This window comes from Bos indicus, chromosome 22 (genome assembly GCF_029378745.1).
Source record: "Bos indicus isolate NIAB-ARS_2022 breed Sahiwal x Tharparkar chromosome 22, NIAB-ARS_B.indTharparkar_mat_pri_1.0, whole genome shotgun sequence".
Classification (NCBI taxonomy): Eukaryota; Metazoa; Chordata; class Mammalia; order Artiodactyla; family Bovidae; genus Bos; species Bos indicus.
This window is the reverse complement of record NC_091781.1, coordinates 57,353,797-57,365,832: the sequence shown is the minus strand read 5'-3', so window position 1 is coordinate 57,365,832 and position 12,036 is coordinate 57,353,797. Positions and strand designations below refer to the sequence as shown.

General features: G+C 54.8%; 1 protein-coding gene across 7 annotated transcripts in view; it reads left to right on the top strand.

Moving 5' to 3' along the window:
- The window catches only part of FGD5 (FYVE, RhoGEF and PH domain containing 5), a 123,476-nt gene that overhangs the window by 97,464 nt on the left and 13,976 nt on the right, over positions 1-12,036 (top strand). For all 7 annotated transcript variants that reach the window (XM_019984746.2, XM_070776949.1, XM_070776948.1 and 4 more), the window contains exons 11-14: positions 4,431-4,502; positions 5,399-5,467; positions 9,657-9,740; positions 11,215-11,294. In XM_019984746.2, coding sequence (XP_019840305.2) covers positions 4,431-4,502; positions 5,399-5,467; positions 9,657-9,740; positions 11,215-11,294 — 305 coding nt within the window. The remainder of the gene's footprint in view (positions 1-4,430; positions 4,503-5,398; positions 5,468-9,656; positions 9,741-11,214; positions 11,295-12,036) is intronic.

The window sequence follows — 12,036 nt, the reverse complement described above, 5'->3', positions numbered from 1 at the left end:
GCCAGCGGGGTGGGAAATCCGGTGGGTCATCGGGCCCTCTCTGCTCCCCCGATGTCCGGGAGCTCCCTGCTCTTTGGCATTTTGTATAGACAGTGAGATTTCCCTCAATGTAGCCAAAATACAGAGGCGCTTGGGAGTCTGTGCAGCAGATGTAGCAGCAGATGGACTGGGGGGCTCCCACTTGCTGTTAGGGGGGATGTCTCTGCTTCCAAAGAGAAAAACCCGGTCAGGAAGGGCCGCGTCTTCCCTCCCACGCTGAGCTGTCGTGAGTAGACTAGGTTTACAGTTTGGGCTTCCCAGGCGGCACTAGTGGTAAAGAACCCGCTTGCCAGTGCAGGAGACAGAAGAGACGCAGGCTCGATCCCTGGGTCGGGAAGGTCCCCTGGAGAAGGACATGGCAGCTCCCTCCAGTATTCTTGCCTGGAGAGTCCCATGGACAGGAACCTAGCAGGCCACAGTCCATAGGGTCGCAAAGAGTCAGACACAGCTGAAGCGACTACGCACACACGCATGCGTAGTTTATAGTTAGGGGGAGAAAGATCACAGAAAATACTACTCTTAATTTCAGATGAAGGGCACATCCTGGCAGCGTGACGTAGGACTGTCAATGTGAACCGTGATTGCCTGGTCAAGGTTGTGCTGGTGGGATTTCTGCATGTAAAGCTCCACCCCCAGCTGCCGGTCCATACTGGTTAGAGGAAAGTGTCTGTGTGCAGCCTGCATGTAAGGAGTAGGGAATTATGCTCCCTCCTCTTGAGGAAAGAGTGTCTACCTAAATTATTTGGACATCTTCTGCAAGGGAGATTGGTCTCTTCTCCCTTGTTTATTAATGTGTTCACCAGTTCTAAGTTAATTTATACCTAAATTATTTATATCAGTAAGAACTCACAAACATGTTATGTTTGACTTCTGATCCCATGCACTTGATTTTATTTCTCAAATTGTCCCAGCTTTGGCCATTAGGAGTTGGCCAGTTGGTTCCTGTGCCCCTTTCACATGCCCCCATCAATGTGGCTTTGGGTGGGGATTTTTATTTTGCTTAGTTTTTGAGCACTTCCTTGCTTCCTGGCACTATGAGATGCTCCGTGTTCATGTTGCGTGTGTCCTGCCCCAGTCCTAGAATCAGCTGTTTCTCCAAAGAGCCTTGGTTTGTTTAATTGGATAATGGTTTTAGAAACCAGGATGTGGGCATGGTATGTTCACTGCTACTGGAGTATCATTTCTTCTGATTCTGTCAGCTACAGAGCAAAGACTTACTGTGTATTTACTGTGTATATACTCATAGGAATAGCCGTTTCTGTACATAGCCATCTGTGTTAAGCTAAATATGAGTGTCTTACTGAGTCTTCAACTTTACTTGTTACTCCTCCCCTGGCTTCTCTGTAAATTTCCCCTCCCAAGAGGAGTGTTGGAATGGAAACTTGGCTCCTAGCATCCAACATCCATTCATTTAATTGATCGATTTACCTTCCTTTTTAAAAAATGTTTTTCCTGGGTATAGAAATCTGGGTTGACCAGAACTTTCTTTCAGTGCTTTACAGATGCCACTCCACTGTCTTATATCCTGCCTAGTTTTGGAGAAGAAATCTGCTGCAGTGGTTATATTTACCCTCTTTATGTAACGGGTCCCGTTTTTACTGGCTGCCTTCGAGATCGTCTCTTTACACTTGACTTCTAGAAGTTTGACCATGATGTCTAAATATGTGTGTTTTGGAGAAGTAGTGGCATGTATCCTGTTGTGATTATCAAGCTTCCTGGGCTTGTGCTTTTTGTCCATTAATTTTGGAAGTTTTTCCTGGGTGCTCGGTTCTTCCCTTGCCGCTCAGCCTGCACTCTTACTTTCTCTTTTTGTTTCAAGGTGGTGAATCTCAGCTTGAAAAGAAAGTGAAAGTGAAAGTTGCTCGCTCAGTCGTGTCCAACTCTCTGTGACCCCATGGACCGACAGTCCATGGAATTCTCCAGGCCAGAATACTAGAGTGGGTAGCCTTTTCCTTCTCCAGGGGATCTTCCCAACCCAGGGATCGAACCCAGGTCTCCCAGATTGCAGGTGGATTCTCTATCAGCTGAGCCACAAGGGAAGCCCTCCCCAGGTTCATTCATTCGTTCCTGAGCTGTGTTCGATTTGCTGCTAAGCTTGTTCTAGGAATTCTTCGTTTCTGATAGCACATTTCTTACTGTTCACATTTCCATCTCTCGTGTGTCTCCGTCTCTACTGAAACCCCCTCTGCTCGTGCGTGCTGTCTTTTCCGGTGGCTCCTCTAACATGATTAGTCATAGTCACTGTGGTCCCTGTCTGATGGCTCCGGTATCTGTGTCACCTCACGTTCTGGTTTTCTGGAACACTTTATGTCTTGAAAATGGGTTAGGGTTCTCCCTTGCTTCGTGTGTCTCCTGTGCCTGATCGAACACCGTTATGTGCAGAGGGACTGTAGACCCTGTGGGAAATAGCATCTACCTTTAAAAGTGGATGTGTCTCTTTTTCTGCTCAGGCCGTTCACGTCAAGGGTGGGAACTGAATCCGTGCGGTCAGTAGTTGAGCTGAGTTTAGGTTTTGTCGTTCTACGTCCCCTTCAGACCCCCACAGTCATGCTCCTCCGGAAGGTGGCTGCTGTCACCTGCTGCTATGTGTGGGACCCGAGGGCCCGGGGGCTTTCCCTGCTGCGTCTTCTGCTTTTTGCAATCTCTGCACCACGGAAGGGACCTCTGCGTCCTTCCCCTCCTCGGGGCTAGACCACTGCGTCCTGTCACGCAGGGCTCATGGGTCACGGCTCCCGCGGACAAGCCTCAGTCTTAAGGGGGGCCTGTGAGCCTGGCGCGCTCTCGGCGTTCCTGCCCCTCCTTCACGGGCAGCCAGCCTCTGCCGTGTACCAGTGGCGGGTCTTGGGCAGGTTTCTGCTTTGTCTTGGTGTGTGATCCTGCACCTCAGAGGTCACCCACCTCTTCCTGGAACAGGCACCTCGAGCTGCTTCTGGCCTTGCCTCGGAAGCCATGGGCTCCTTGCCTCAGGGTCTGGGAGTGAGAGAGTAGCCTCACCTCCCACGGTGGTGGAGGGTCTTACAGGAGAAAGGGCCCTGGGGAAATGGGCTGGGTTTCATGCCAGCCCCACAGTTGGCAGCCTGCACCCCTTCAGCACCAAGAGGGGATTCTCTCTGCCCCCACTCTTCCTTGAAAGCACCGGGCAGAAACTCCTGGAAAGAGCTTGCTAGGGCCTCCACATGCCCCTTGGGTCTGGGGCTCCCTCTATTCTAATACTGTCCCACCGGCCCACACCTGCCTTTAAGAAGCCATTAACATTTTAGCTGCTTTCTTCTCAAGCTTCTTTATGCTGACCACCTCCTCCCTGTGTGTTGCCAGAGGCGATAACTCATTCATCTCCTGTGTCCACGGTGGGGTCCTGGGGACCCCGTGCTCCAATAACTATAAGCAGAGTTCTGCTTTTCTAGATGATGTGATTCTTTTTTCTCCCTGTTAGGGTGGGGGCATTGTTTTCTTGCAGCTCCTGTGTCGTAACCAGAGGTAGAATAACTTTTACACGTTTTCTGACGGGTAGGATTTTATGCCCTAAACTGACCCTGATGCTGGGTAAGATTGAAGGCAGGAGGAGAAGAGGGCAACAGAGGATGAGATGGTTGGGTGGCATCATGATTTTGTGCAAACTCTGGGAGATGGTGAAGGACAGGGAAGCCTGGTGTGCTGCAGTCCATGGGGTCGCAAAGAGTCGGACATGGTTTAATGACTGAACTGAACTGGGGACGGTGTCGAGGCCTTTTCAGGGCATTTTCTCTGCAGTTTTCACCATGTTCGTTGACTTTAGACCCAACCCTGTGTGAGGTTCAGGGTCATCGCCCTTCCAGCACTCCGGGCCGCTGTGACAGGGGAAGGGCCCGGGACCGTACGTGTTGTGAATTCTCAGTGAGCTCCTGGGCGCACTTGTTTCTTCAGGGAGCCCAGAGCGTTTCTTCGGCAGGCACTGCATTTTCTTGGTCACTCTGTCTCAGTAACCGAGCTCTCAGCAAAGCGTTTAAGCCCGCACAGCCAGTCTGGCCTGAGGCTTCTGCCACGTGGGTTATTGCAATCTGGATGCTCCGGGCGTTACGGGGGACACAGGCTAGAGCGGGAGCAGTGGCCCCCAGATAAACGGGAATCGGACGGCATAGCGAGGCCAAGGGACCATCTCCACGGCGTGCAGACAGAGGGCACTGTCACAGCCCAGGCCCGCAGGGACTAGTTGGAGTGCCGGGAGCCCACACGGGTGGCATCTCGTGGACCCAGGCTCGGTTCCCGGTCCCACCAGCGACAGGAAGTCGGACTGGGAGCAGGTCCCTCCTGGGCTGCGTTTCCTCCTCCGAAGTGGAAGCAGGGCCGCCCACTCCTTACAGAGGAGATGAGGGGCCTTGACCATCTTGCCCTTGCCCTGCTCCCGCCCGCAGGAAAACCTTCAGAAGCTGGTCCACATCGAGCACAGCGTTCGGGGCCAAGGGGATCTCCTCCAGCCAGGAAGGGTGAGTGCCTCCACCACGGAGGGCACGGGCAGGCAGGTGGGTGAGGCCCTGATAAGCCCCATTGTTCAGCTGGGCTGGCCCCAGACGGGCCTGGCCACAGGTGCCCACAGGCAGGGATGGAGGGGGGCAGGGGGAGGGGAGGGCGGGAGGGCAAGGGCTGTACTGGGCTCCGCAGGCCCCTGGCCGTCTCCCCTCGGGCTTCCTGCTCTCAGGGCCTTTAGAAAGCAGTGCCATTGGGGTTCCATGTTCCTCTCAGAAGAGACACCAGTATCCTCAGTTTAGTCCAGTGGCTGGGAAACCATCTCTCAGGAACCCCAACGTTTTTTAAAAGACAGATTTACCCACTTTAAAGCTTCCAAATGGAAAACACAAAACTTAGCTCAAGAGTAGTAAAAAAAAAAAAATGTATTCCTGACCTGTTCTGGTCCTCAAAGGACAAGTAACAGGAGTGAGAGATGGTACTTAGGTGTAAAACCCCACCCGGCGTTTTGGCCAGAGGCCTCAGCTTAGTGAAGACGATCAGACATCTGTTTGTATCCTCCAGAATTGAGGGGGCTGTAGCAACTGTTTGCAGGTCTTCAGCCACTGTAGCAAACTGGCATCTCAGAGGCTCTGTTCTCATCGGATGCCCATGGCAGCAAACCAGGGGCCGAGTCATTGTTGGGACCACTCTGTGGCTGGCCCGCTATCTGGGTTGGTGTGGTTCAAAGAGGGTGCTCCCCAAAGGCCAGATGCCCGTCTCCAGGGCTGCCCCACCAGGCGTGGAGCATGGCTCCTGGGCAGGGGGCTTCTGCCATGAGCCGCTTACCCGAGCTCCGGGAGGCATCGTAATTGGTTTCCCGCTGGATGGAGTAGGGGGTCAGCCTGATCACCGAGGTCTGCTTCTCTGCTCACAGGAGTTTCTGAAGGAAGGGACGCTGATGAAAGTAACAGGGAAGAACAGACGCCCCCGGCACCTGTTTCTGGTAAGTACCCGGCCTCCGGTCAAGCCCGGACTACAGGTTCTGTGAAGCATTTGGGGGCCGTTACCCGAGGATGGCAGGAAGGCCGTGGAGACCAGAGCTGACCCCTTAGGGCGAGGATCGTCCAGGAAAGCCGAAAGCTGAGGGCTTAAGCCTCTCCCTTGGGTATTACTTGAAAGATTTCAGGGGAATGTTGTGACGTGTAATGTCATTATTCACGTGCCCCTCCTAAAACCAGGAGGGTCTTTAACTTGGGGTAACTGTTCAGCTGCCTTATCTGACATGTGAGCCACCAGAGACCCATAAAGGAGAGTTGACCTGGCTGGCCCTCCTAGCAGGTCGGGGGCGGAGGCCCGAAGGAAGCCAGGGTTCTGAGCTGAGCCCGGCCCTGTCTACAATGTGCACAGGACAGGACAGAGGGACGTCCTTAATGACGTCCCAGCCCAGTCTGGAACACCAGGGCACGTCCAGGCCTGGAGGGGAGTACCAACTCACTGGAAAAGACCCTGATGATGGGAAAGATTGAGGGCAGGACAAGGGGACGACAGAGGGTGAGATGGTGGGATGGCATCACTGACTCAACAGGCATGAGTGTGAGCAAGCCCTGGGAGGTGGTGATGGACAGGGAGGCCTGGCATGCTGCAGTCCGTGGGGTCGCAGACAGTCAGACACGACTGAGCGACTGAACGACAGCAGCGGATGCTGAGCTTTACGCAGGTCCTGGCCCCCGTCCTGAGCCCCCGAGGTGTTTTGCCTGTTAAGTTCTCCTCTCTGCTAGAAGTAATTTTTCTCTCTGCTCCTCCACCATTCGCTGTCAGTTTTTGTTCCTGCTATTACAGTCTCCATTCACTTTGTTAGAATTGTGTGCAAAGTAAAAGTGGAAAGGCTCCGAGTCAGTGGGTAGGAGTTCTCTCTGTTGAAGCACCTCCTGTGTGCTGGGTGCTGGAACCCAATAGCTAAGGGTCCCTTTCTCTGCCCTCAACCTCCAGTGTCCAGGGTAAAGATTGAGTTATGAGAGTAGTTTGGGCAGAATCTCAGGGATGGGCGGGGGGGATATGGAAGGAAAGAGAGGATCCAGGAGAGTGGGGAAATAGGAAGGTGGATGGCACAGGGGCAGCTGGCATTTGTTGAGTGTTCTCTGGGTGCTGTGCCGTATGCTGAGTGTTTTGTGTATTTTTTTCCCTGGGGAAAACCGTACCCGCGTTAAGCTTGGAAGGAAGGATTGGAGTTTTGTCAGGCGGATGAAGGAAGAACATTTCAGGAGCAGGAACAGCAGAAGCAAAGGGTAGAGGTGTGAGGAACACGGTGTGTCTGGAACACCTCTGTTGGCCTGGTGGAGTCACAGGTGCAGATGGGCGCTTTCGCTCGTAGGGCTGGCAGGGTGTGGTGGTCTCCAATGGCCCTGCCAGCTGGGGGGCTAAATTCCAGATTGGCCTCACAGTCCTGAACAGGGGAATTGCGGGCCTGGCTGGAAGCGTCTCATCTGCAGCTGCCTGCCAAGGTTTGCTGAGCTTCTGTGGCCTGTGCCCCGGGGCCTTGGCCCGGCCTCACTGATCACTCAGCTCCATATAAAGACCAGAGGAGCCAAGTCCAGAGGCTCTTCTGCCTCTGCTTCATCCTCCCCGCCACCTGTCACCTCCCCTGAGAAGCCCCTACTCTGGCAGGCTGGCGCTGCCGTGCAGGGAGGCCATGTGGTCCTGGACCATTCACAGAGCCCTGGGTGCCGGTGGCGTTGCCATGGCAGCAGTGGCTCCAGGGGTAGCCGCAGAAAGGCGGGGTCACCGTGGTGACAGGGGTGGGTTCCCTAGGGATGGGCGGGGTGTGGCCACCCCCAAACACACCACCCTGCACACCCTGGAGGCACCTTTATTCACTCGTGATCCTGACCCCTCCACGATGAACTCTGTAGACCTGGGAGGGGGGAGTCTAGCCTGTCTGTGGCTCGGTTCCCCCTCTGCGCCTGCCTGAGGGGACGGTGGGGCCCGAATTGAGATCCTTCCTGCCAGGGGCTCAGCCTGGCCTGGCCAGTGGTTCTTGTCAGTGTTAGAACAACAGAGCCGGACAGGGCTTGGAAGCTTCCTCTGGGCCGGGGGTCGGCCGGCCCCCTGTTTTGTGGAGGGAGGTCTCTGGGAGTGCAGCCTCACTCGTTCTTCCTTGAGTGTCTCTGGTGCCTACTTTTGGGAGATGATGGCTGAGTCAGGCAGTTGAAGCAGAGACCATCTGGCCCACAGAGACTGAAATACTTACTTTCTTTGTTGTTCAGTTGCTCAGCTGGGTCCAACTCTTTGTGACCCCATGGACTGCAGCACACCAGGCTTCCCTGTCCTTCACTATCTCCCAGAATTTGCACAAACTCATGTCCAGTCGATGATGCCGTCCAACCATCTCACCCTCTGTTGTCCCCTTCTCCTCCTTCCTGCCTTCGATCTTTCCCAGCATCAGGGTCTTTCCCAATGAGTCATTTCTTAGCATCAGGTGGCCAAAGTATTGGAGCTTCAGCTTCAGCATCAGTCCTTCTTCCAATGAATATTCAGTGTTCGTTTCCTTTAGGATGGACTGGTTTGACCTCCTGGGAGTCCAAGGGACTCTCAAGACAGTTTGAAAGCATCAGCTCTTTAGCGCTCAGCCTTTACGGTCCAGCTCTCACATCTGTACATGACTATCTGGCCCTTTACGAAACAGTTTGCCGACCCTGGTCTGTTCCAACTCTGTTCAGACAGTGAGGCCCTGAGAGAGGAAGGGCTTGCCTGAGACTGCACCACGGCTCAGTGCCCAGGCCAGTCCCAGAAGCACCAGGGGAGCCAGTGGCAGGAAAACTCGCCCATCCCGCCCCCTCTGCAGACGCTGTCTGCGGGCAGAGGAGCGCGGACCCTGATTTCCCGCCCCCTCTTCAGACCCCGTCTTCCTGATCTCCTTTGGCTCCCACGCATGGGGCCTCCCCGGGGGCCACTCTCCCTTGATGCCTGTAGTGAAGTGGGGGTGGTGGTGTTCCCCACTTGGCAGATGGGGCGGCTGAGGCCCCGGGGAGCGAGACAGCTTGTCTGGAGCCACTCAGCTCCAGCAGAGCAGGGTTGGACGGCCCATAGCGCCACCTGGAGGACGCCATCGGCTCTTCACGCTGTGCACTTAGCCAGACAGAAACACTCTCTCTGAAGGCAGAGTGGCTTAAGTTTCTGCATGTCTGCCCTGCTTCGGGGTGGCAAGCTTCAGTTGTTCATTCAACAAACCTTAATTAAGCATCAGCTGTGTTGCTGGAGGTGCATCAGTGAACGGGCTTCCCTGGAGGCTCAGACAGTAAAGGATCTTCCTGCAATGCAAGAGACGCGGGTTCCATCCCTGGGTGGGGAAGATCCCCTGGAGGAGGAAATGACAACCCACTCCAGTATTGCGATTCTCCAGGCAAACACAGGAGCCTGGCGAGCTACAGTTCACGGGGTCACAGAGAGTCGGCCGTGACTAACACTATCTATCTAACTTGTAGTGAACAGGACCCGCCAGCTCCCTGTCCCCAAGAATCTTCCCCTTCCCTCCCTCCCTTCCTTAACTCTGCTTGTTAGAGGCTGACTTGATAGAGAGTTCATCAGTGTTAAGTGTATATGTTGGTGTCTGTCGACAGCTGCATGTTGACATGTGACCTGCTTGGGTCGAGATACGGAGCATATCCAGCCCCACGGAAGTTCCCCAGGGCACCTCCCCTCACTGTCCCCCAGGCACCCGCTGCCCTTACTTCCATCAGTGCAGATGAGCTGTTCTGGAGCTTCATGTACATGTTGTGAAGCCGCGTGGACTCCACAGTCCAGCTTCTTCTCGCTGGTGTGTCTTGGAGGCTGAGCCCTGTCGTCAGGCGTGTTCTGTCTGCCCGCTGGTTGCTGTGTGGCTGCGAGCTGTGAACGTGCCGCCGTTTCCGTGTCCTGATACCCGCTGATAGGTGTTTGGGTTGTTTCCCTTTGGAGTGGTGCTGGATAAACCTCATACCAACATCCCCGTCCCGGACTTCCTGTGGGCATGTGTGCGTTTGCTCCTCTGTGTCCATGTGAAATTGCGGAGAAGGGGTCTCCTGTTTCAGCCCAGAGTGCCCTTGCTCCCCTGGTCCCTGGGAATGCGAGATGCTTGTGTTCAGTGAGGCCCCAGGACATGCCCAGCACGTGCCTTCTGGGCCTAAGACACGTCTGACGGGGTCCCCTCTCCCCAGATGAGTGACGTGCTGCTGTACACGTACCCCCAGAAGGACGGGAAGTACCGGCTGAAGAGCGCATTGGCGGTGGCCAGCATGAAGGTAAGAGCCCAGGAGCAGGGGCCCTGGGGGTGGCGGGGGCCCTGGGGACGAGGAGACACATCCCTGCCTGTGGAATTCACAGCCTGCAGATGAGGAGGACCCTGGCTTGTGAGTTGCCCCAGGATTCTGTCGTCGGGAGCTCAGGGAGGGTGGGATGAGGGAGGGCTGCCCGGAGTGGATAATATTTGGATAAATGCGGAAGAGAGACAAGGAAGGGGGTCCATGGGGGGAGGAGAATGCGGAGAGAGGAAGCAAGCAGACGTGTGTTTATCGATCGTGGTTAAGATATCCGTAATGTACGTTTACCGTTGGAACCGTGTTTTAGCCGTACAGTTCGACGGCATCGAGCGCATTCACGGTGTACCATTGCACCGGCCATCCCCAGCACTCTCTTCATCTTTCCAGTCTGAAGCTCTGTGCCTTTAAACTCTTTAATTCTCCCCCTCTCCTCCCCCAGGCATTGGCAACTACCATTCTACTCTTTGTCCCTATGAACTCAGCAGCTCTAGGGACCTCATATAAGTGGACTCCTAGGCGATGCTTGTCCTTCTGTGACTGGCTTACTTCACTTAGCATAACAGCCTCAGGGTTCGTCCACGTGGTCGCAAGCGTCAGAACCTCCTTCCTTTTTAAGGCCGAATAGTGCTCCATCGTGGGTGTAGGCTAGCCCACACTTTGTGTACCCATCGTCCATCCGTGGACACTAGAGTGGCCTCCACCTTTTGGCTGCTCTGAGTAACGCACGCGAGTGTGCAAATGCCTGTTCAAGCGGCAGCTATTTCTTAAGAGAGGCCGGCTCAGCTGGACAGTCTCGTGGGTGAGCTTGGAGAGACAGGACGGTGTGACCGGGTCAGGTGTGACCTCACTCAGTGTGACCAGGGTCCCAGATACGGGGCTGGTTGGAGCTGATGGGGATTTTCAATGAGCCGGGAGTTTTAGGAAGGTAATTCCCGACCATCGTGGGGACTGGGTTAGAAAGGGAAGCACCGAAGTGGGGGAATGGGGTATGTGCGGGCTGTCACTTGGGAGGGCGGAGGGCTAGAAGGGAGGAAGAGCTGAAGGGGGCCTGCAGGGGGCTGTCTCCCTCCTGCGGCCCCCAACCTGGAGAAGGGTGACCTTGCTAACCTGGGAGGTGTCTTCCCTTTGTGGACCAAAGCATCCGTCCGCTCAGGAGTCTGACAGAGGCCATGCTGGAGGGTGCCCACTGGGCAGGTGCTTGTCCAGCACAGTGGGCTCCGAGAAGGATGCCTTCCTGGGGGTCAGCGGGTGGCCACAGAGTCAGAGTCAGCAGCTGGGCTCCCACTGTGCACACACGCACACAGAGACACAAACACACATGCACACACACAGACACACACACCCCATCTTCCAGGTGAGAAAGGTTTGCCCTTCGCAGTGAGGAAGCTCAGGCTCAGAGTTGGGCGGTGGCAGGACCCCTCCTGTGCCCATCCTGAGGGCCGCTCCTGGTTTCCAGGTCAGCCGCCCTGTGATGGAGAAAGTGCCCTACGCCCTGAAGATCGAGACTCCCGAGTCCTGCCTGACTCTGTCTGCCAGGTATGAGGAAAGGAAGGACCGGGGGAGTGTGGGGCAGGATTTCGCATGTGGGAAAGTTTGGAATCGCAGACGCTGAGTGTGTTGTCAGTTTTATTTTGGTGTCCTTTTTGGGTAAATGACTTTTGTTCCGTTATTTCTTGTCTGGTTTTGGACAGTCATGTGGCGAATCTGATAAAACCATGGCTTCTCTCCCCAGAAAACATGTGCATACACATAAAATTTTACATGGAATCTCAGGGGTTTCCAGAGCCCATTGCTTAAATATAACAATATCTCCTTGTTGTAAAACTCTACGAATCATTGGGTCTTTGCAGCAGTAAGAAAGGTTAAAGTGCATGGTGCACCTTAGCTCGTAAAATAGTCTGTGTTTAGGCTGCCAGGTCTGGAGAGTGTGAGAAACATCAGAGGTGAACACTCATCAATTTATTTTCCCTTTTACTTTTTTGGGGGTGAGGCCTTTCTATCAGAGATGGCTGTTTTTTCCCAGGCCCTCAGGCTCTGCCCTGGGGTCCCCGTTTTGTTGGTTTCTGGCAAAGAAAGAGTCCCCCTGCCCTTTTTCCAGGAGAAGACCAGCTGGAGCTGGGATAGGGGCTCGGGGCTCAGAAACCAGGAAGGGGGCTTCTGCCAGGAGCTGCTCTAGGCACGGTGGCAGGGTTGGAGCGACATCTAGTGGGCTCCGTGAGAATTTCCACCTGGCGGCTGCTCGGGGGCATTGCCTCTCAGGAGACCCTGCCAGGCCCAG